The sequence below is a fragment of the Pezoporus wallicus genome, unplaced genomic scaffold (genome assembly GCF_028554395.1).
Source record: "Pezoporus wallicus isolate ANWC-B61680 ecotype Strahan unplaced genomic scaffold, APGP_CSIRO_Pwel_v1 contig_5485, whole genome shotgun sequence".
NCBI lineage: Eukaryota > Metazoa > Chordata > Aves > Psittaciformes > Psittacidae > Pezoporus > Pezoporus wallicus.
This window is the reverse complement of record NW_026641550.1, coordinates 256301-280372: the sequence shown is the minus strand read 5'-3', so window position 1 is coordinate 280372 and position 24072 is coordinate 256301. Positions and strand designations below refer to the sequence as shown.

Below are 24072 nucleotides of genomic sequence, written 5' to 3'. Positions count from 1 at the left end.
CTCATTGTCTACCAGGGCCTCAACGGCCTTTCCAGCAGCGCTGCTCCCAGCCAGGCAGCACCAGCAAATGCTTAGTGACCCCTACTTTCCCAAGGAAGAACTATGCATTTGACCTCACTGAATTTCATAAAGTTCCATCGATTCATTCCAGCTTCCCTAAATGGTAGCCTGTCCCCAAGCATATTAGCTGGTTCCCCCCTACTCCATGATTTGATGTTATCTGCAACTTTTATAAGCAAGTACTCCCCTGCTTCCTCCATGTCAATGTCAATGTTCCTTCATTGATAAAAATGCTAAACTTAACTGCTGCCAGGAGAGTACCCCCACAGCCTGGCACTGTTTTCCCAGTAGAGCACAACACATTAGCCACCACCTAAGTCAAATCATCCAGCCAAATGGCTGTCCATGCATCCAGACCAAGTTGGCTTGGATACAAGACTATTATGGGAGACAGTGTTGAAAACTTTGCTAAAGCCAAGGTAAATTATATCTACTGCTACCTCTTGCTCACAGACCCAGTCATTTTATCAGAGGATGCAGTCAGGTTCATCAAGCATGATTCACCCTCAGTAAATCCATGCTCATTGTTCCCTATTACCTTTTTCTCCTTTACGTGTTCAGAAATGTGTTTCAAAGAGCAGTTGCTCTGTGATTTTCCCAGAGACCAAAGTGAGGGCCAACTGGCTGCAGTTCCTGGAATTGATCTTTCGGCCTTTTGCAAAGATAGGTGCAGTGACTGCCTTTTTCTAGTCACTGGGAGACCTCTTCTCCAGTAATCCCTGGCTCAATCCCTGTCCATTGCTGGCTGTTCCTCTTGAACATGTTCAAGGATCACAGAGGTATGGAAGACATTGTTAGCGCAGACTGAGACAAAGGCAACTTTGAGTACTTCAAACTTAATATGTCTCTGTTGTCACTGTATCACCCAGACCACTCAGTGTCAGGCACACATTTTCCATGGTCTGCCTTTTATTACAAGTGTAACAAAAGAAGCTTTTCGTGGTGCCTTTGACATCCCTTGGAAATCTCAACTCCAGCTGAGCTTTGACTTTCCTGATACTGTATGTCCAGGTAAAATTTTTAAATTCCTCTTTTGCAGCCTATCCCTGCTTCCACCTCTTATATACTGCCTTTTGATGTTGGGACCTCCACCATGATCTCCCTGCTTAGTTAAGCTGGGTTCCTCATAAATCTGCTCATTTTCCTGCATATCAAGACAGACTGCTCTTGTGCTTGGAGGGTCCTTAAAGACCTGTAAGCTTTTATAAGCCACTGTGCCCTCTGGAGCTGCTTCCCATGGAATCATACTTACCAGTTCCCCAAATAAGCCAAACTCTGCTTGTCTGAAGTCCAGAGTCTGTATTTCACTCACCTCCTCCCTCATTCCCTTCAAGATCTTGAACTTGTTGCTATATTACCACATTCCTAACTATTTTTTTCTTATGAGTGAATAGCAAATCCAGGTGTTCCTCACCTCTAATTGGGCCAGATGGAGAAAGAGGTGGGCAACAGCCATGTAGTGACCAAAAACCAACAGGACAGCTAATATAGTATGGGATCTGTGCAGAGAATCTCATATGGTAGTCTGTGAATGGCAGCAGGAGCTGACTGAGTATTTGTGTAAAGGAGAATGAAGTAGAGAGGATGAAAAGGAGAGGACAGCTGTACAAAAACCTGTCAGCACAGCTAGCCAAAAAGTCCTCATAGGAATCTGGGGCCCAGTAAGAAGAATAGTAGCCAATATTAAGTGACAAGCACGCTATTTAAGGAGAAGCAGCTTGCTGCTTCAAAGTTGCACTCCACTCAGCAAGTTAAATGAGGAAAAGCAGAAACACAGCTATGAAGTCAGAAGGATTTTCAGCTGAGATTCTTGCATCAGAATGGGTAGGCAAGGAAGCTGAAGAAACAGAACAGTGAAAAAATGTAATGACTCAGAACTAAAAGAAAATAAGACACTGACCAGAAGTAATGAGGAAACAAAGCCTGGAGAAAAAGGAGGCTAAGTCTGAAACGCAGTCGTGGTTCTCTACAGACAGTTTGTGGCCTGAGGTCGACTTGAGGCACAATTGCTAGACTTGGGTCACACAGGCCACATCAGCTCCAGAGATCTAGGTCCTCAGTTATGAATGAAGATGCCTATGAACTTTTCCAAAACTGAATGAGCATTTCAGTGACCTGAGAACAAGGGAAGGATCCACAGATAAGGAAAATGGGGTTAAGTATAGCCTGCTGCATAGAACTGGAGTTCATATTAAATACCCTATAAAAAATGCTGCTTTGTTACATTACGGTATGTCAGCCTGGACTTAACCAAGCCTTTCTTTTAATTAAAATTGCATTTTAGACAAAAGATACACAGTAGATCAAATCAACTTGCACTTAAGTAAAGCATTTGACATGCAGTCATGAAGAACCAGTACTTAAGACCAAAAAATAGGGAACAGAACAAGAACAATCTGTGATAAAGAACTGGCATAGAAAAAAGTATTAAGCAGGAAGGACTTCATGCACCATTTTTGAAACTAATTTTATTTAGATATATTCATTAATAGCTCCAGCACAAGAAGGAGAAGTATGCTAGCAAAACTTATAATGACAAATTTGGGTGGCACTGTCAGTACAAGGCAGAGGATAGTACAGAGAACATAAGGAAACTGAGAACTGCATAATAGAAACAGGATGAAATACAGCATCACAAAGCACATGTTCCTCAGAGTCTATACCCATAATTCCTGCTGTAATATAGGAATTCATCAGTTGCAAATAATAGAAAGCAGAAATACTTGTGAGTATTAGTCAATCACAGAATGACCATATGCTATATCAATGTGGCAAGGCCATAAAAATAAAAGCAATCCCAATCTGCATTACTAGCTATTTCTAGTAGAAATAAAAATGCATTAGTGGCATTCAAGCACTGGTGATACTGGCAATCTGTACTACTGCATATGGTCCCGGCATCCTGAGAGGTAGATTTAAAGAGGCTCGAAAGAGGTGAATTTAACCTGGAATAGATATAATGAAGGACTGCAAGGATTAGAATTATTAGGAGCCCCTCTTACCTGGTAAACTAAAAGCACTTGCCTTTAGCATAGCAAGAAAGACAAAAAAACAAAACAACCAAACAACAAAAACCTGACAGATCTAAAGTATCTGAGAAGTAAGGAACCTAAGTAAGTTGAGGCAACAACTGTGTCACAGCTTCCATGACAAAGGGAACCAGACTGTATGTATGAGGAGGTCCCATGCAATCCCATAATCCTTTGTTCCTACATGCAATAGTTTGCTAAGTTGAACTTTCTCATATTATTATATCCATCAAAATTAAATCCTTGTCAAATAGCTGATCTGTAGCTGCTGAATAACCCTACCCAACTAGGAATACGTTCCACTGCTATAGGACAGGCTTGATCAGAGAGCCTGGAAGTCCAGCAGCAGGTTATCTGTGCCAACTGCCTGACTCACTATCACCGCAAGTAACACTAAGAACCCACCTCCTTTTCCACTATTACATAAGATGGTTTGCAAGATTAAAATTTATTTATTATCTTCTCCTCTCCCCTTCACAGTTCCCAGAAAACATAAAGCAAGAGCCTGCAAAAGGTCTGTAGGTAACAGACGATGACTGGCTGGAAAATACACCAGAAGTAGCTCTGGAAAGTTGGAAGTTTTACCCTGTGTTCCACGCGCATTCCACAGCCCCCAGTGCAAATCTTCCACTTGACAGGAGACACCGATACAGACATCATTTTCCCATCCCATGAATGGTGAGCCTAAGGAGGTTCTGATACACTGACTGCAGACTAATGGAGTACCTTAATCCAAACACAGTGTCACACCATCAATACCAACACTCCAGCTGCACTGATAAAAACTCCCTTCCAGACAGAACTCTACCAATTAGTGTTGCCTTATCGCTCCATCAGTTAAAATTATTAACTGACAGCAACAAAGATACTGAAAGGCAAGAAGACTTGGTAACAGCATGATCCTGAAAGGTGCTAGCATCTGTATAGGTTTTTGACATATTTGAATAAGGCTCTATCTATTAAAGAATTATTATGAATCTGATAAACAGAGGCCCAAGTCTTCTGCTGCCAGAAAACTTTGGTTACCCCTGCTGTGAGAGAGACCTTTTTATCTCAGAAAGGCACCACACAGAGTGGGGAAAAAAAAAAAAGGAGAGCCTTGAAATGGACATAGATTTAGAGCAACAGCCTCACCATAGAGGACATATAGTGTTCTGTGGAAACAGTATGTGTGGGACAGACAGAACTGACAGCATAAGAAATGTAGTTTTCATTCTAAGAAAGTAGAGACTCCAAGCAAGATACAGAAATGCAGGAATGGCTTCAATACAAATACCATGGAGGCTGCAAGTAGTTCAAAACTTCTGGATTTAATTGTAGCTTAGTCCTTTCAAGACAGCAGCATGAGAGAACTAATGGCTACGCTGCGAGAGGCTGTGCTTTCAAAGGGTGGCTGGAATTACAAGAAATGAAGTGATGATATGACACAAGGGAATACCAAAGTGGGCTCACCTCCTCAGAAAGCTGGCACTAGGTACCTGCGGAATGTCACAGAAGAGAATGTGGAGGTTGCTGGCAAGTTTGGGTTTACACTAGCAGTGGAGAGGTAGACTTGGAAAAGACATGGAGATCTACACACCTGTCAAAGTGATCAAAGTGATTTTTATTCCAGAAGCTAAAGAAACTGGGTCTAGGATGTGACAAGGCTGTGCTTTTTGAAGACTAAGGAAGCTTGAATTTTGGGACCAAGTAGGTTTGAGGAGAACTGTATGGAAGAGGACACAGGAAAGGAAACATCTGGGAATAATGAAAGAGAAGAGGAGCAGAGAGAAATTCTGATGTTTACAAAGGAAGTAGAAGATTTAAGCACTGAGGATCAAGCACAGGCAGACACTAAAAGCTAGACATATCCCCAGGGATAAGAGAATTAGTAACTCTCTAGACAATGCAGGCCCCTTGAACTCTGTTGTTTACATGGGTTCACTGGAGTCCTACTAGGATACAACCACAGAGATTAGAACCTGACAGTTCTACTGGGCCAGAGAGACCTGAGAACGAGCCCATCTCCTACAGGCACAGCTGTGCCCTGAACTAGCTTTTGGCCAGCTTCAAAATTTGATCAAAAACATCCTTAAGACCCAGAGGGCCCCAGCGTCAAGTCTATAGTTCACGGACCAGCACCACTGTCCATCCAGCAAGTGGCAGTGCTGGCTCGGCTAACCCAGGGCACGAGGCCGGCACAGGCTGGCTGTGCTCCACACTCCCAGCCCCCAGCTCCAGCCCCAGCCTAGCTCTTGAGACTTTTACCCACTGCCTACTTACTTTTTAATTAGATTTTTAAACAAAAAGTGAAAGTATTTTCTAAAACCCCTCTAATTACACTAAGATCCTGAACTGATTGTGAAGGGAATAGGAAATGAAAGCGACTCACCCTCTGAGGGAGAATTTTGTCAGCCATCTTCCTCCTCTTGGCACTGTACATTTTTTAAAGAAAAAAACACGTTACCATGGTGACAGATCTAGGAGTAACGAGGCCACCTGCTAAATTATCCTGACATCTCCACATGCTGGTGCACAGCTGTGCATGCATCAGCAAAAGGGTCTCACCCATGCCCAGGACCTAGGACCCCTTCTCTCAGCAGCCTGGGGAGGTAGTTAGCTAAGAACAAATCAGGGCTGTCTGTTATGCATCTTGGAAAGAAGTGTGCAAGTTCTTTGATCACAGCATCTTCTATGGTGCCGGGCAGTAATGTATGCAAGTGCATGTGCACATGCTGTCTGTGGATGCAGAAAAAGCATGTAGGAGGACAGTGTGCATGTGTGAAAACGGCACAGATACACCTATGCATATGCACATGTAAGTGGTTGAGTGCCTGTAAACAGAATGTGAACTTGTTCAAACAGATGATGTGCATTCATTCATTCATGCCCGAAACTGAGTGCTGATGAAAACACGTATGTGTATTCCATATGATGTATGAAAACACATATACACACCCTTCCCTACATGTACACATTTGTTTTATTATAATGTATTTGCACGAGTGATATGCAAAGGTGATGATATGCAAAAGGGCTTACGTTTCCACATTTTTCATCTTTATGAACATACAAGTGGAAAGATATGAGTGCCTGCTGTGTATATACATAATGTGTCCATACCCGTATGTAAGCACATTTACAAATCTATGCTTTTAAAAACATCCTTGTATTCGTGAACATAGACACAAATGTATATGTGCCTAAGAAATGGTTCTGTCAGGGTGATTGCCAAATACATTGTCTTTTGAACTCTTCAGATTCTAAAACCTGTTTGTGCCCACCAAACCTGTCATCTAGCTCTCTCTAACAAGGCCAAGAAGGAATTCAGGCCTTGTTCTTCACCTCTATAATTTGTAAGGCCTTTATCTTAAGCAGGAAATGAATCATTCCATCTGTGACAGACAACTGGGAGAAAACAACTGTCTGCTACCACTCTGCCATGTCACACGGATGCCCCTCCTTACTGTTTTTATACAGGAAGTCTGTCATCAGCTATGTCCACGTAAAAATCGTTTCCATGCACATTGCTGTGGCATACTCCCTTCCTACATTTGCTAATAAGAAGCCTGGCCTGAAATACCACATCCTTAGATTCTCTTCCATGCCCATGGAAGCCAAGCCTGAGGAACTCTTTGTGCCCAGAGGTGCAAACTACATCCTTCCTCAGGGGCAGAAAATTCATCCACACAGTCACACCCAACCTTGTAGGTGAAAAATGTCCCTTTTTAAAAGTGTATGAATGTTATATGGTGTGAACCTCCAACGCCTTCCACAGCTCACAAAATCAAATCTGCAACACTTCACAGAATATGGAAGTAATGCATGAACAAACTCCACCTTCCCAAAGGGAAATGGGATATGCACACATATGCAACAACCCCAAAGGCTTGCAATTAAAAAGCAAATATCAAGCAAACCGAAAAAGCCCCAACAACTTGGGTCTCAACCAGTTCTCCTAGAGTCTATTACAGAAATGAGATTTTGGTCTCCACCAAACCTGCCAAGAAAGGGTGACTACATCTTTTTGGCCTGTTTGTGCCATACAACACAGGAGTCTATTACTCCCAGAATTGCACCTAAGGTGTCAGGAAAATTTGCCTGAAAAAAAAAAAAAAACAAACCAGAAAAATTTCAATGGGAAACAACAGGGAGGCATAAATGAACAAGAGGGAAATATTCAACACATTATCTGGGGGGAAGACATGGCAGAAGAAACAGAGAAACATTCCTGGGTACCCAGGAAGCACTAGCGTGAGCTGGACTCACTACATGAGAGATCACTGTTGGGTTCCAAATGAGAAGCGCAGAAGTTGAAAACTGGGGAGGGGGAACACTTCTTCTGTGAGTTACGACATCTATTTTTAGAAAATACTTTTCTTTAATGATCCCTGGAAACTAGTAAATGACTAAAGTTTACCTTAATTAAACAGCAGTGGCAATTTTTTAGGTTATATCTACCCTGTATATTTGAGGGCTAGGCATTATTTTGTGCAGTTTCCAGGAGTACCTCCTGGGAGGTGCTGTGGAACATGCATTTTGCCTAGTGCTGGGCAAGGCCTCCAACATGCACATGCATTTCCTGTGCTCATGTGCTGCACTCATACACATTCCTTCTGTATTCAATCTTATTCAATCATAATATATCAATACTCTCAGGATTGGTGTCCTTTCCAGATGCATCCCAGATACAAGCATTCCCAAGTCTGGCTTGCTGATCCAAGGCAAATAACTCAGAAAGAGCAGGGTTTCTAAAGCACTGAGCTAAGAGAACCATGTTTTACCTACAATTGGATATGACGACACCACCAGAACGTTGTCTTAATCTATATATAGACCTATACTGATTTTGCAAAAGGCAGATCACCTAGATGTCTGCTGTATTTATCAGGAACTGGCTCACACTAGGAACCCAAGACTGCTGAGGTTAATAAGCTGCAGAAAGAAATTAGCTGTTATTTAAGAGAGAATGCATTCAGCACTGTACAAAGTGGCATATTTTAAAAAGAAAGTTCCTGTAAAAAAAAAAACAACTCAATGATATGAAATTATTTTCTATGCATATCTCTTTACTTTATATGCAGGAATGCCTGTGACAATTGCAAGTTTTACAACCGCTCTCCTGAGTAACTATAGTACAAGAATTCACATGATGAATGAAAATTTTTTTCTGTCTTGTTTACAAACCATTTTCTTAGCCAGTCAGAAAGTAGAGAAACTATACACACCAGATAACAAATAATGCAGTAATTGTACTATATTAGAAGAGATCTGTTCATAAACTTTAAAGGCTAAATATAACAGCCAGGTTTATAGCCCGATAAACCTGTGAGGTAAAAGCACTGTAACTGCAAAGCCAGACATTAGTAAAGGTCAGTTTGCTCAAGATCATTCACAAAGTAGAGAGTAAAATTTACCAATGTTTTTCCTGCTTTAAGAAACAGACAATATCTAAACCTTCTATCCTGTCTTGTTTGATCTTAAAGGTGCTACCTATTGCTAAAAAGGTATCGTTTTTTTCTTCCTCAAATTGTCCTCCCATATTTTCTTCCTGGAACACTCACCTCCTGGTTCGGTTCTGAGTGGCTTGCTGCTGCTGTTGCACTTGCTGCTGCACCTGCTGCTGCTGGACCTGCTGTGGTGCAGTGCGTTTTCTTGTTGTTTCCATCACGGTCTGGGGCATCCCAGGTCGCACTGAGGGGCTTCCAACGTATGGAGGACCTGGGGGACCCATGGGAGCCCCCTGATGGGGCATTCGAGCTCCTGATGGCATCCCAGGTCGCTAGAGAGGAACCGAAACAGAAAGAAGAGCCAGTTTGGTCCCTGTTTCTTCAGCTTCTAAGACATTTGTACTTAATCAAACACTAGCTCCAGCACATTCCCCATTTTAACCATCCTGTAAACACTAAGCAGCAACACGGAGCACATGAGCTCTGCACTGGTATTTCCTGGATATAGTAAAGAGGCATTCAGTGATAAAGTAGACAGGAAAGAAGGATGAAAAATACTAGGCTTGGGAAAACACTCAGTGGTCAGTAACAGGTCCAGACCAGCTTACAGAAGAAAGCTCTACCTTCGGATCGAAGGAAAAGCTCCATGGCAGCTACACGCAGCCCGGATTGGTGCAGTTCACATGCTAATCAAGCCACAAGCAAGCTCACATCTACACCGCTTCAGATTCTGCACTGACTAGCAGGCTGCTTTGATCAGAAGGGAGACTGTAACAAGCAAAGGTGAACCCTGAAACACTATGGTAAAACATTTTCCATTAAGAGCCCTCTCCTTCACCTACACTGGAGAGCAGTGTAAGTTCATAAAGTGACAAGCATCTTTTAAGAAAAGGTGATGCCTCTATCAAGCCTCTAAAATAAAAATAAATAAAAAAAAAAAAAAAAAGGAATGTGGTAGTTTGTCAGCAGCCCCTATAGGCATTCTAAGTCCTGACATTTATGTTGACTTCAGCGTGCTATGGAGAGACATTCAGGGTCAAATCACAAGCTTAATGTTGATCAAGACACAGTAAACTCGGTTCTAAATCCTAGAAGTTTGTAGTCATCATGGAAAAACACCAGTAAAATAATTACCACCTGTAAAATACAATTTAAAACAGAACGAAGAGTTTAGTTTCATTCTAATTATCAAGATGCTTATTATCTGTCTACATATATATGAAAATACAGAGAAATGCACATATAGCCTATAGGCATCTGAACTAGTATATGAATAAAGATAATTACATACACACACACAAAAAAAAAAAAAGTATTTTGAAAGTAAAGTCCCTCTACAAAGTCTTTTAAGGGAACCAAGAGGCAGTAGCATCCATTATGGATAAATGAGGTAAAGTAATTGTTTCTGAAAAGGAAGGCACATGCAGTGTGTTGCTGGGACTCACGCTTTTCAGCATATTCATAAGCAACCTAGGAGGGGAAGAAGGGAGGGACTGAAAAAAAAGGAAAAAATAAGAGAGAAAAACAAAGGCAAGGAAGTGAAAAAGTTTGTTGATAATGTTAAGTTATTCAAGCTGGCAAGGATGAAGGCCAGGTTCAAAGAACTGCAGAAGGACTTTTATGAGACAGAATGAACGTTAAAAAGGAAGATGAAAATGGATTTCAATACATATTGAAGTGAATAACATGGGGGAAAACCAATCCAGTCATCATATACAAAACAATGGGCTCTGAGCTGACTGTAGCCCAACAGAAGCATGATGTTAAACAGCTATGTCCAGGAAAAAAAAAAAAAAAAAAATACAGCAGTTCACTGCTTACTAGAGGTCAAAAAAAAAGCCATTAAACAAAAGAAATTACAAGGAAGGGAACAGAAAACATCACTGTGCCCCTGTCCATAGTTTGCCCACACGATGAATGCTGCATGTAGCTCTGGTTCCTGCAGGTACCAGTAGAGTAAAACTGAAGAACAACAAAGAATGGCACAGAAATGATTAAGATACGGAACTGCATCCAAGTAACTGAAAATAAATACACTATGATTTTCCATCACAAAAGAGGTAATCTGAGGGGGGCATTTACTAGAGCTCTGCAAAATCATGAGTGGCCTGGAGATGGCAGTTGGGGATTGACTGTTCAGTGCCCCGAGAATAATGAAGTTCAGTCATCAGAGTTGGTTAGGTGTCAGGCTCTCAGACAGCCAAAAGGTATAGTCTGCCTCGCAGTGGGTAGTCAGCCTGTGAAACCCCTTTCCAAAGAGGTGCTAATGACATGGAAAACATATTTGGCTCAGAAACGTCACTGTTATCGACAGTTAAAGCCAAGATAAAGTACTGGGGAGAAGTACACTAGTGGTCTCCAAAGGGAGGTGCTTGCACCACGGAGGGTATGCAGGACAGTCCATTGGGAGATGGGAAGAAAAAGGTCTTTGCACCACTAATAAATAAAATAAAAATTTAAAAAATAGTTTAATCTTTATATCACCCTTTTATAATTTGTAAATATGTAATTATAATATATAATTACATATTATTCTAAACATAATTTGGACCTGCATCTCCAAATTAAGCACTCAAATGCACTGCAGTCCCCAAAGCCCCAGCTCAGTGCCCTCCCTGATCATCACAAGTCTTCAACATTCCTTGCATTCATATGCATGAAGAAGGGGAATGATCAGCAAAGAACTAACGGTTACAATCGGTATGGAGAGAGGAAGAAGGCTGAGGTAGGAGACAGACCAACAGCAGATGAATTCAGCAAGTATTCATGTATGAAACTGGTTGTGGGTCTGGCCACTGAGCAGAGAAGCAGAAGGAAGCAGCAAAAAGGCAAAGCCGAGGCTCTGTGCAGAGCTGGAAACATCTCCCATAAACACAGAGCTATGAAAACTGCTGGAACAGAGCAGCTCTCTCCGTTCCCACGTACTCACACCCACCCTCTGACCCAGGCAGAGTCAGCAGGAACAAATGGCCCAGAAAATGCTTCTCACTTAAGCTTGTACTTAACATCTCTCTGTTGTCTGTCAACCTACACCTCCTGGCCTTCTTCCAGCAAAGAGCAGACCACTGGGCCTGCTGTTGCCTGTCAATCAGCTGGGGACATTTGACAGTCATTCGAGAGAGACAAGATCCCGAGCACTCCCATCTCATGTTCATCCCTCATGGAGACTGTCTGGCCACAAGGATCAGACTGCAAGCCCGCTTTCCTGCTACTATGAAGGACACCTTAAGGCCTGGAGAACAAGGTCAGCAAGCCAGGCCTACTCTCAGTCTAAGTCTGAGGTCTTTGAACTTCCTTCAGTTTTCTTTGTTACACATCAAAATAGGAAAAACACAGAGAAATGACAAAACTGAGACTGCTCTAGTAAAAGCATATTCAATTTCCCTTGTCATGTTCCCATCTCTAATATCACCCACAGAAGAAATGTAACACTGCACAATTGCCATCTCCCTGGTGCAAGCCCACCAGACTTCCAAGATACAAAAATGTTTTCTCTATGTAAACTTGTAAAAGGAGAACACACAAGCAGTAGCTTACATATTTAAAAGCTTATTTTGCTCTGTAACACACGTGCAAGATAAGGCAGTGACAGATAATACACTGAATTTTTCACAATATTGACATTAAAAAGTCTTCATACGAAAGAGTACTTCACTACCATTATGTCTTTTGAAAGAAGGTGCACCTATCTAGGGGTCAGGATCTGTCTTCCCTCTTCTCAGAGGGATACAATCTGTCCTGAACAGGTATCTTCCATGGTAAATGCTGCAGTACAAAACAGCACTGACACATCCTCCTTCCTAGGAAATCGTTTACCCTAGACACCTCTACCTGACCCAACTGTTCTTACCCACATACCTAACCACTTTTTTTCCTGCATTGACTCCATATACATATACTCTGCAGTACGTCAAACACTTTAATGGACAGAGGGCAAAACCACTGTGGGCCATAGGAAATGAGGATCACGGCATGTCCCCTGCTGAAGGGACCACTCTCACAGTCCTGAGAAGATGAAGAGTAGCGCAGAGCTGCCTGGAGAGCAAGGACAAAGAGTACAGCACTTAGAGAGCAAGGGAGTTGGAACTAGATGATCTTCAAGGTCCCTTTCAACCCTAACAATTCTGTGGTTCTGTGAAAGGCACACAACCAGTATTTCATGGTTGCACACTGGTCCCTAAGAGTTCTGCTGACTGCCTGCACTACTGTACACAGTCTACCACTGCCCGACTGCACCCTTCCAAAACTAAGCACACTGTCAGTGCCACAAGCATACCACCTCCCTCCCCAACAACTGCTGCCAAGTCCCTGTCGCTACCGTCCACTGCCCAGTTTCCAAAGCCACACATCTGGCTTTTCTACTTTCTTCCCTGCCTGAACCTTCTATCAGATCAGATGACAGTTTCTTTCCACTTTGCCATTCTTCAAGTGAACTTCTCCTCCCTGGTGGCAGAAATGAGACAGAACTGGAGTGGTGCTTTTCTATGTATTTCTGCTGCAGTCTTTTCTCCAGGGACATCACCATCATAGTGACCAAAATGCTGAAGCAGAAAAAAGGATTCCTGTCTGGACATACCAGATAGAGGAAAATAACCTGGAGAACTGACAGGTAAAAATGTCAAGAAAAGAAGAGCAAAACCACCTACAAGATCCTCAGAAAGAGACTGAACAGAGAGCAGGAAGTCACTGCAATGCCATGTAGCATTGAGCTGCACCTACAGCAATTTCTTCTGAAAGACTCAGACTTTATCCATGTTTGTACCACACAGAAGGACTCTGATAGCATGCAGTGAACAGCCATGGGCTTCTTGTTAACGGAGCAACTGGCAGATTTTGAGAACAACAATAATTACCAAGTATACAAACAGCGTATTTTTTTACCTAAAAATAGAAGCTACCTTGGCCAGACAATATATCCTGCTAAGGCATTACAGTAGCTACTGATTTCTATAGGGCATAAGCAAAAGCAAGGGGAGATGCCAGATGCTGTCTGGAGGTACAAATGGGTCACTAGAAGTATCTGAAACAACTAAGAAATTCAGACTAGACTGATGCTTCCTGATGGCAACAGGTTTCTGACTGCACAAATGGTTTCCCAGGCAGCTTCTCTCCTCTTCCTATAACTGCAGATGTTACTTCATATGAATTCCCTTTTAAAAATCTATGAATCTTTTAGAGATTTAGTAAGGAGAAACATCAGTATTGCAATTCTTTTAGGTTGTCTGCCATATTCACCTTCCTCCATTTCCCAAAATCTTTCACATCCTGGAATAAAGGTCCAAGTGTTCCAGGTTCCACTCAACTTTAAATAATGTTCACAAAAATCCAAAAATCTTTAACTTAAAACCCATCACATTTACAGAAATTGCAACTTGAGAAGAAGTTTCTATTTCATATATGTCCATTCATGGCTCAGAATAATCAGACATCAAACTGCAAATGAAGCATTTGTATGCATCCAAGAAAGAAAAACAAAACTATCTTTGGAACTGAAAGTAACAAGTCCTATATACCATTGAGTTCCATCAGCTTGCTCATTTTAATAGATCTGATTACATCCACTACTGTGATGATACAATGAATGAAAAGGATTTTGTGTGAAGAACCATCAGAACACACCTTTTCACTCTGTAAAAAGGAATGTTTGACAAGGGAGAAGTAACAGAGCTCTCCAACAGCATAAGTATCATGGAAAGAGAGGAGACTGATCAAGAGCTCACTGTCTCTTCCCTGACAAGAATTAGCAGTTGGCAGGACCAACAACTTCCTTATGCAAGATAAGCTGCAAAAATTCCTGACACAAAACCCTGTGAATGCTAAAAGTTTATATGGGTTCAGGAAGACATCCACAGACTAACCTACACGGATAAAATCCATGCAGAGATACCATGCATAGAGGGCAGCTCTGGGTCAGAAAGCTCTAGAGCTACAAAATGCTAAGTATTGAGATCAAGCATCACTACGTTTTTGCCTTGTTCCTGTACTTCCATGCAGTCTTCTGCAACTGAGTACCCTGGGCTAAATGATCCAGTGTGACTGTTTTCATATTCCTACAGTATTTCTTAAAAAAAAACCAAACAACTAACCAAACTAAGAAAATAAAAAAGGGAAAAAACACCACCAAAACCAACAAAAACGGAAGAGCAATTCAAACCTTTCACAGATTGATTAGATCGATTACATCTATGGACTTATATTCATCAGCAAATCCAAGATTTCTCAATGAGCAACTCAAATTTATTTAACAAGCCAATACTGCACAAAATCACACTGATCTCTACTGAAGCCCTAGCTATAACTAATATAATCAATACAATTTTCTTTTCTTACTTGTGTGTGAACTTTTCTGTATTTGCTAGCCTGCAGTTAGTCCAGGGCTAGGAAAGGACAAACCTGCCATTTCTGTTCGTACCTTACTTACATGGCTGAACACTGTATGGTGTTTTCACCCTCCCAGTCTTCTGCAAATACCCACCAAACCAAGTTTCTTCACTGTGGTAAGGTCCCTTGATTTCTCCAAGCTGTCCTACACTTACCAACATCTCCTTGTTTAACAAACCAGGGAAATGCATATGCAACAAACCAGTGATTCCGTTCCAGGACCTGTGCCCTGACAATGTCCCAGCACAGAGAACCATGCAGATAGCCCTGTATTAGGGAAGTGGAACAAACTTTCCAAAAATGACAGTTCATGAGGCTCTTTTCTAGCCTTTCTAGTGTTAGCTGATTTATGCTCTGACAAGATAGTATTTATATCCACGGTAATATAAAAATAAGTGGGATATTTTTCATTAGTAAAGTTCTACTTTTTTCATACCTAGTATTCTCCTCACCTCACTACTTCTACTAGTGATCTCTACAAGCTGATGACTGGCTGGAAGAAACAGTCACTTTTATCCACTTGAAACAGATGGCCATTCTAATAAAACAAATATAATTCTTATAACACAGTGAAATGTAAGTCCATAAGATCATACAGTCCTTCCTCGTCTCAAGTAAGTACCACCAGTACCTCCGTTTACTTCTTTAACCAATGCCTAAGAGCCTCCAGTGACAGAGATTTTACAATTTTCGTGATCAATCTCCATCCTTAGATATTATAAATAGAAAAAAATAAAAAACTCTCTTATTCCTGAAGTCTTCACAGGCCTCCCACTACTATTGTCCTCTGAGTTACCCCTCTTCTTCCTTGTTAGTTATGCAGACAACCAAGATCAGAAAAATATTCTTGTAAGTATATGCCACGGATTTACAATTGCTTCTGTATTATTCTCTGCCCTATCTCTTAATAAGACTAACAGTTTACTTGCTTTCTTAGGAGCAGTGGCTACACACTAGGCAGTTCACAGGGACATCCAAGTCTTGCTCCTGAATGGTCATAGTTCATTTAAAACCCGGCAATGCATGAGGAGATTCAGAATTTGCTCATCCCCTTTTCCAAGTTGCTGATAAATCTATTAGATACTCTGTACATCTTTGGGGCACCACACCTGTCTCTTTGTCTTTTTTAACATTGGCAACAAGTTATTTATCACTCAATTAAATATTTATTTACATGATGGTATGCTTTGAGACCTTTCTTTCACTGTACTTGAAATTATAACACCATTTCTGTACTTGTCATAAAATTCTATTACTGGATTTGAGAGGTAGGTAACCAGACAATAAGAAGACTGAGGATAAGCAAGAGAGTCACATAAGTGATACACAGGTTTGTATAAATTAGCAGTCTTGATGCGTAACTAATAGTAAACTGTAGAGATTGGCAGGAACTATCAAAAAAAACCCTTACATATTAGCAGAAAATAAATATGGATGAGGACTTGTATTAACAAGAAGAGCTTCCTAAGCAAAGCGCAGAGGACAAAGAACAGATCGCTATGGGAAAAAGAAGGTGATCTGAACTGACAGGTATATTGTAAATACAGATATGACTTGATAGTTAAGAAAGGGACACAGACTTTTACAGGCGTATCTTTTGTATAAAAGGCAAGAAGATTGGTTTTGGAAGGAAGCTAAAGTGGGGACAGAAAAAGGACACAAAAGCAGATTTAAAAGGTCAGAACAGGACAAGAAAACGAACCTCTCAGCAGCTTCTTGTGTGAAGATGACACAGGCAAGGTCGACAGCACAAGGCACCAAAGAGAAGGCTGCTGCAAGTGAGTCACAAAGGACAAATGTCTGGACAAGAGCTTTAGCACAATCTGCACCATAGACCTTCTCAAGGCTATATGGGAAGGTACCTGTTTGACTAAGAAAATTAAGAAAAGGAAAAGAAAAAAGGGGGAGGGGGGAGGAGGTAGAAGAAGACAAAGGTAACATCCATTAAAGGGATACAGCCAGCAGAGAGGCCTGTGTCAGGGTCTAGAGGATAGAAGAAACCAAGAAAAAGAACAGCCTGCAGGAAGATTAAAAACTTGGTCTGGGTCAACAAAATTTAAGGCAACAGCTGGACACCTACAGGAAGATGTCATAAAGACAGCCTGGAATGTACTAGTGGACAGTAGAAAACGCATCAGTAAGGAGATGAATCAACATAAGTGTGGTGATTAAAGCCATATTAATCCACAAAAGTGCTAGAAACAGAGAAGAGAGGAACAACGACAACAGCAACAAAAAAAGAGGACAAAGTGAGCGATGAGGCCTTTGGGGAAAAAGAAAAAATAAAAATTACCTCTTCCCACAAAACAAATGTGCAAGATCCTGATCAAATAGACGTAAAAGAATTAGAAAAACAAATAACTGAAAAAACTCTTTTTAAAAGAAGAACTGCTAACCGGCGGCGTACCAAACTATGAAGAACTCCAGCAGAATGAGAATGAAGTATTGCACTTGAGATTTTTAACCACTAAGAGATTTCACCTTTTCAAAGGTTATCTTACTTGACTGGGACAAAAAGGGAAGAAGACATCTTCTAAGCTACCCATATGGTAAAGAACAAAGGCAAGATCAGGTGCACAAGAGCAAAGGGCGAAGTGACCTTAGCAAAGGAACGTATGTTTCCAAAAAGATCAAGTGAATCCAAAAGCTAACTGCCCTTGGGAAATACTGCAAAATTATCCTGTTCATTAAAGTGTTCACATAGCAAAAAACTTTCTCACAACTTTCTACCTCTATTTACCTCTCCCCTTTTTTCTGGGGGGAGGGGGCAGGGGGGACAGGAGAAGCCTGCAATAACCAACTCAAATAATGTTATCATAGATAAAATTAAAAAAAAAAATATGTAATTTTAAGAGGAGATCTTCCCCTGGAATTAGAGCAGAAACTGACTCCAAGGAATTCCAGTAAAGTTCACTATGTAACTTGATTTTTCAAGGTATTAATTCAGATGCTGATACACTGCGGTTGATAATAAAACTCAACAGCCAGCAATATGTAGACTCAAGGTAATGGCTGTGATGGCACATGGTCTTATTTGGTAGGATATGGGCCTGAAGACATAAAATGAAGCCATATTTTTTTTTACCTTTTCTAAGTAATGGAAGACTGACTATCCCCACCTGTGTTTTGATCAAAATGAACCTGAGATGAGGAGGAAACTAAAGGAAAGAACAAACAAGGAAGCAAAAAAGGAGATTATCATGGAAGAAAGGAGTGGGTCATTTAGAAGGTGTTCAGGCAACAGAATAACAGACAAGAAGCTCCAGCCTCACTGACAAGTAGAGGGAAGATGACAAACAAATGCAGATATTCCAGGCAAATGCAGATATTCAAATAAGATGCCACTAGTGGCAAAACTCCCAGGGCAGAAAAGACAGACTATTCAGCATCCAAATAAGCAATGGAAATGAGTTCTGCTATATTCATTCTGGTATAAATTAAAAATTCCCATGCTGAAGAGGCTAGCATCCTGCTTTCACATGAAGTCCATCTAGGCACATTCACATAACTTTTTGCCACTTTTTGATCCTAAAGGAAGACAACTGGTGTGCAAATGCCAACAGAAACCTTGGAAAAGGCAAAAGCATCCCATTTGCCCACCCCTCCCACCTCGCAGAGCTACAGCCATCCTTAGCCAGGCTACCTTAATGAACCTTAATACTCACAACAAAACCACTGCTACAGACCTGCACACTTGATCCTCAGTCATCCTTGTACATCTGCCAACCTCACATCAGACCGCTCCTGTACAGTGGCACCACATCACCTGTTCACTGCTCTCACAAACACAGAATGCCACCTAAAGTCCTTAGCCTCGCAAGTCCCACCATATTCAGGATCTGCAGGACACATGCTAGCTCCTACACACCTGGAATAAAGTCAAATTATGGAGACAATCCAGGAGCCTGCTATGAGCTCCACAGATTTCTATGATCTCTGCAAAAGAACCCCCACCTGACGTCTTCAAAAAGGTGTCACAGGAGGTGGCAGAATCTTCAAGAATGGCAGAATCTTCAAGAGAGAAAGCACTTAGGATACTATCAGCATCCAAACATCTGCATCCCTTGGGGCTCTTTAACAGTCTTATTTTTGTTAAATGTGTATCAATATAAGAAATCCATATGTTATAAACGGTGACTGCCCTCAATCACTAGAGTCATTTAAAGAACATCATTTCCAATGGCAGCAAAATAGTGTTAGCATTTCCCCTTAAATGGAGATGGAAGACCTGATTCTTAAACAAAAGCTGGAAAAATTTTAAAGACCTTAAGGATTGCTTTAATTAAGCATGGTACCCTGAAATTCTCTCGTGGGTGAGTTCTTGTACTGTTACAGATCTGCAGAGCTAATCTCTCCAAGCCCCTGAAAGTCACCTGTTAAGTAGCCAGAGGATACATAAGAGCCAAGACTGGAGACAAGACCGAGAGGCGGTACCACAAGACTTCATCAGGCTTTCATCAGAATTGCTTCTCAAAACACAAGTTTGATTACAGAACAAAGTGTCCTACAAGCCCATTTGGGTCAGATCCAGTGCAGATTCTGCACCATGATCAGACTGAAAAGCACGCTATTCACCATTCATGGAGAATCAAAGCAAAAATCACAGCACACATCCCCCCCAGACACAAGCCTATATTATCAATGAATCCGTGCATATTCTGGGGGCTTTAGAGACCCCAGTGCTCTCCTGGCAAGGCAGTTAGCAGCGCCCCAGGAGCACACTGCAGGAGCCGATCCAGCCCAGCACAGAGCCTCCAGTTTCCACTCATCCCTCTATTCAGAGCCAGCCAGCTCACTAACTTTCCCGACTCACCACCCCATGGACCAGAAACTCAAAAAGTTTGCTTTTCGTAGCTTTGCGAGCCCCTCCTGTAACTTCGTCTGTAGCCATCAGGGTCTGCTCAGCCTCTCTCACTCTCTCTCTTCCTCTTTCTTTCCCTTTTCTGCCTTTTTCTCCAACTCTCCCCTCTGAGTCCTGCTGGGCTCTCACACTTCTAATAGCACGGAGTGGGGAGGGGGCCCCTTCAGGGCCTTCCTGACGGCCCACTCGAGCTAAGCCTCAGCTGCTGCATTCCTCCACTGATAAGCCAGAAATAGTTTGTGCTGCCGGGTTCTGTGTGTTTACTCTGCAGGGACACAAAATCCAGCTTTTTAAACCTCTCTGTCCAAACAGCAGAGATAAGCAGGCGGCAAACTGAAAACATGCCTCAGCTTTTCCGTAGCAGTGCTGCAGCCTCTCCTCCTCTGCACCAGAGGATGGTAAATTCTGGGGCAAGGGGGAAGGGGGAGGGGGCAACTTCAGCAATGACATAGAAGTCAGTACCTCACAGGGAGTGTTTTCCCATTAGAAAATGCAAGCAGGCGAGCACTGAGAAACAATGGTTTTCCCTTGCTCCCACTGCTCCTCCTGCGCTGCATTTCCAGGCCTTTTCCCTAGGGACCTGGCAGGCAGCACACAGAAACATTCACTGGCAGCATTTCCAGCATGTGAGGCTGAGAACTAACCCCTTTGGACAAGAGAGAGAAACAGCAGGAGGCTGAAAGCTGGGAACAGGGAGAGACAGTGTGTGAGAGCCAGGGGAAAGAAAGAGTGTGCGAGCAGCGGGAGGAAGGGGGCGGGGGGCAGCATGGCGACCACAGCGCCTGACTTGCATCCATGCTCCCAGCCATCCACAGCCTCCCCCAGGGGTGATCGGGCTCAGGGTGCAATGCGAGGGTTCCATTAGAGACCCCAGGTGACTGACAGGGGCAGAGGAGTGATTAACACCGCAGCTGCTGTGAGGCATCACAGCTTGCTGCTTATCACACAAAGCCCTGCACAACACGTGTTGTCCCAGGATGCTGGAAATGGGGAGCACACCTGCCACCCCGGGAAAGGGGACAGAAAGCAGCAGACTGTTCCCTCTGCACTCGCCTGCTGCTACAGCGACCCTGGAAGGACATGGGCCAGTGCAGCTGCCGGGCGCTGGCAGCACAGCGGCCATTCTGCAAGCAGCAGTACTGGCTCCTCCATCATGGCAGAGCAGGCAACGGTGGCCTGGGGCACCGAACTGCGACAGCTCCTTGTGGGTCTGCGGCATGCGAGGGGCTGATGTTTCTCTGTCTGCCTAACACAGCAATAGCTGAGATGTTGCCAGGTTACGAGAAGGGTTTATTCTATTCCTCTGCTTGAAATCTTGTCTACGGGCTGTGAATTTTCTGGCAAGGCTGCCAACAGAAGAGAATCAGATCTGAAACAAGTAAATTTCTGCCCTCAACCAATAACAAAAACAAGCACAGAACAGGTATTGCCTCAGCCATGAGGCAGTGAAGAGCAAGCCATGGAGATCACATGGCCATTTGCACATGGGGGTGAAGGAAACAACCTCCACTGATTTTTAGGGTGACTCCAATCAAAATGCTACAGTGTGGCAACAGCCATAGGAATCACGGAGGTTCTGGGAGGGGGAGACAGTCTTACCAGTTCCCATTCTCCCCCTCAGCCCTTCAGAAGGAATATGCCAAGCAAAGTGGTATGGCCTTATTCAGTGCCTAAACTACTCCTGAGGTTCTAGCTGACTGGAACTAAACGTACATGTAATCTGGAATTAAACTGCTACACATCTCGTGGATTTGGTAGTATTAACAGTTAATCTTAAAAACGATTCTATCTGTCAGGATGCCTGACAAGGTGGCAGTGGGCCGGTATCTGCAATATTTTACAGATCCCAGAAGCACTCAGAAACGTTGTCTCCCATCTTGTGAACCCTTTCCCCTACTCCCAGCAAGACGACGTGCCTTTACTTTAGCGACGGCAGACGGCTGCCTCCTGCACTTGCCAGAGAAGCTCCAGCTCTCCCTGCAGTGGAACTGCTGACACAGGCCCGTGCAGGTGTTGCTATTCCCGTTCATTAAGGGCAGCCACCCGCAGTCCATTTAACGGCACAAACGCGGAACTAGCAGAACGCCAGGGCACACCGCGGCTGCCTGCAGAAGCGAACAGTCCCACGTCCTCTGCCCGCCAGCGCGGCCCCGTCTTCGGGGCGCCCGCAACTCGGGTCCTAAGCGCACGGGAGGGCCGCCCCCCGGCGCCGCGGAGTGGGAAGGGGCCGAAGCGGCGGGGCGCGGCTGCAGGCTGCGGCGCGGCGCGCAGTCCCCCCTCGCGTCCCCCCGCGCTCCTCCGCCAGCACCATCGGCACCGAATGGCAACGGCGCGCCCGGCACGGGCAGGGCGTGCGCCACCGTGGTCCCAGGCGCGCCGCTGGCAGGCGGGCGGGCGGAGGGAAGGCCGAGCCGCACGCCCCGGGCCGGGCCGGGTCAGGCCAGGCCAAGCCGAACCGAAGCGGGCCGCCCGCAGGTCCCCGCGGGCCCCGATCACGGCGGCGCGCATGCCCGGCGCGGCTGCCGTGAAGGTCAGCCGTGGCCTAGCGGGGGACGCGCGGGCGGGGACGGCCGGACGCGCGGGAGGGAGCGGCCTTAACCCCTTCGGCGCCGCGTCCGGGGAGAAGGGGGGCGGGGGGACACATCACTGCTGAGCCGCTGTCCCGGGGACCGCGGCTGACCCCGCCCGTCTGCAGGGGAAAGTGCGGGCGGCGCGGCTCGGAGTAGGGTGGCCGAGCCAGTGTCGCGCTAGGGGCGTGAGCGGCTCCGGCTGTCCGCGCTCTCGCCGGGACCGGAGCTCGGTAACGCAGGTGTCGGCCGGGCTGGGCCGCAGGACTTCCCGAGAGGGAGACAAAGCAGAACCGGGCACCCGGCAGGGGTTATGCGGCTCCAGTGACAGCGGCAGCCAGACATCAGGGGAGGGCACCCGGCCGGCGCTAGCCACACGCCCGCCCTGCGGCCCATCCGTCGCTGCGGTCGGTACCGCCCCGCCGACACGGTGAGGGCACGGCGGCGGGGCTGAGGCTGGGGTTCATTGTTCTGAGCGGTTACGGATGAAGTAAAAGGCCTCAGCTGCTCCCATCAACAGCCGCTGCATTACTACGTTCTGGAGAAGGGAGGACAGAGCACGGAGCGTTGCTGAATTTCCATTTAGTGCCATACAATATGTATTGCATTCCATCTGGATGCTCTAACAGGCTTAATATAAAGAGATTTCCTCAAAAGAGCATCAAATTACAAGGTCCAACACTTGAAAATTAAAGAATGGCAGACACACTGTAGCCATAGACAAGAGTAAAAAAAAAAATAAAAACATGTAACTTTAAAACTCAGTTCTTACTTAGTATGATTGTAGGTCTCTAGGTACTCAAGAAATCAGGAGAAGTAGCTCTTTTGTTTTGCAAATGAAAAATAAGGTACAAGTGGATGGAAGTGACTTGAAGCATCACCTAGTTGAGTCCTGTGTCCTGTGATTCTCCACTTGCCACAACACTGTTCAAGGAAAATGTGCAACATGTTTACACAAAAGGATGAAGGTTACAGTGAAAGAATGTCTTCTCCCAAATTAAGAGAAAAATCATGTATTTTATTTTGCTTCTATTTTCCCTATATGTTTTTTCTACATTTAAGACAACAAAGCTGGTGAAGAGCCTTAAGCCCAAGTCTTGTGAGGAACAGCTGAGGGAACTGGGGTTGTTTAGGAGTAGAGAAGGCTCAGGGGGACCTTACTGCTCTCTACAACTACCTGAAAGGAGTGAGGAGGTGGCTGGTCTCTTCTCCCAAGGATGGAACAAGAGGAAACAGCTGTGCCAGGGGAGGTTTAGACTGGATATTTGGAAAAATATCTTCACTGAACAGGTAGTTAAGCATTGGACAGGCTGACCAGGGAAGTGGTGGAGTCACTGCCTCTGGAAGTGCTCAACACGTAGATAAGCCCCTCAGCGACATGGTTTAGTGGTGGACTTGGCAGTCCTGGGGTAATGTTTGGACTCAATGATCTTAAAGGTCTTTTCCAACCCAATAGGTTCTATATTTCTATGTTTTTTTTCATAAAGCTTAGAAAGTAAGTGTCTGTGCCTGGCTCAACCCTAGTCTTCCACAATTGCTACAAGCATCCTGGCAGCTCCCAGCCATTCTGGTCAGATGTCAGTGCCACAAGGCGTTCAGTAATGCATGTGCGCCTCTACTAGGCCCCAGAGGCTGGCACACTCTGGGAGGCCTCCATTCATACCCCCACAATTCCCTTCATGCTCACTCCAGGTTATTCCTAGCCTGTTTTGTTTCAAGGGAAGGCCTACATTGTGCCTCCTTAC

At 44.1% G+C, this 24072-nt stretch overlaps 1 protein-coding gene across 13 annotated transcripts in view; it reads right to left on the bottom strand.

Annotated features, from left to right (window-relative positions):
* SMARCD3 (SWI/SNF related, matrix associated, actin dependent regulator of chromatin, subfamily d, member 3) overlaps positions 1 to 24072 on the bottom strand; it is an 85166-nt gene that overhangs the window by 33904 nt on the left and 27190 nt on the right. For 5 of the 13 annotated variants that reach the window (XM_057424274.1, XM_057424272.1, XM_057424270.1 and 2 more), the window contains one exon: positions 8633 to 8850. In XM_057424274.1, the coding sequence (XP_057280257.1) occupies positions 8633 to 8850 (218 nt within the window). Of the gene's footprint in view, positions 1 to 5460; positions 5504 to 8632; positions 8851 to 16601; positions 16752 to 18585; positions 18609 to 19272; positions 19684 to 19712; positions 20115 to 21359; positions 21504 to 24072 lie in introns of those variants that run through there. The other 8 variants (XM_057424278.1, XM_057424267.1, XM_057424276.1 and 5 more) reach the window with 8 other exon arrangements.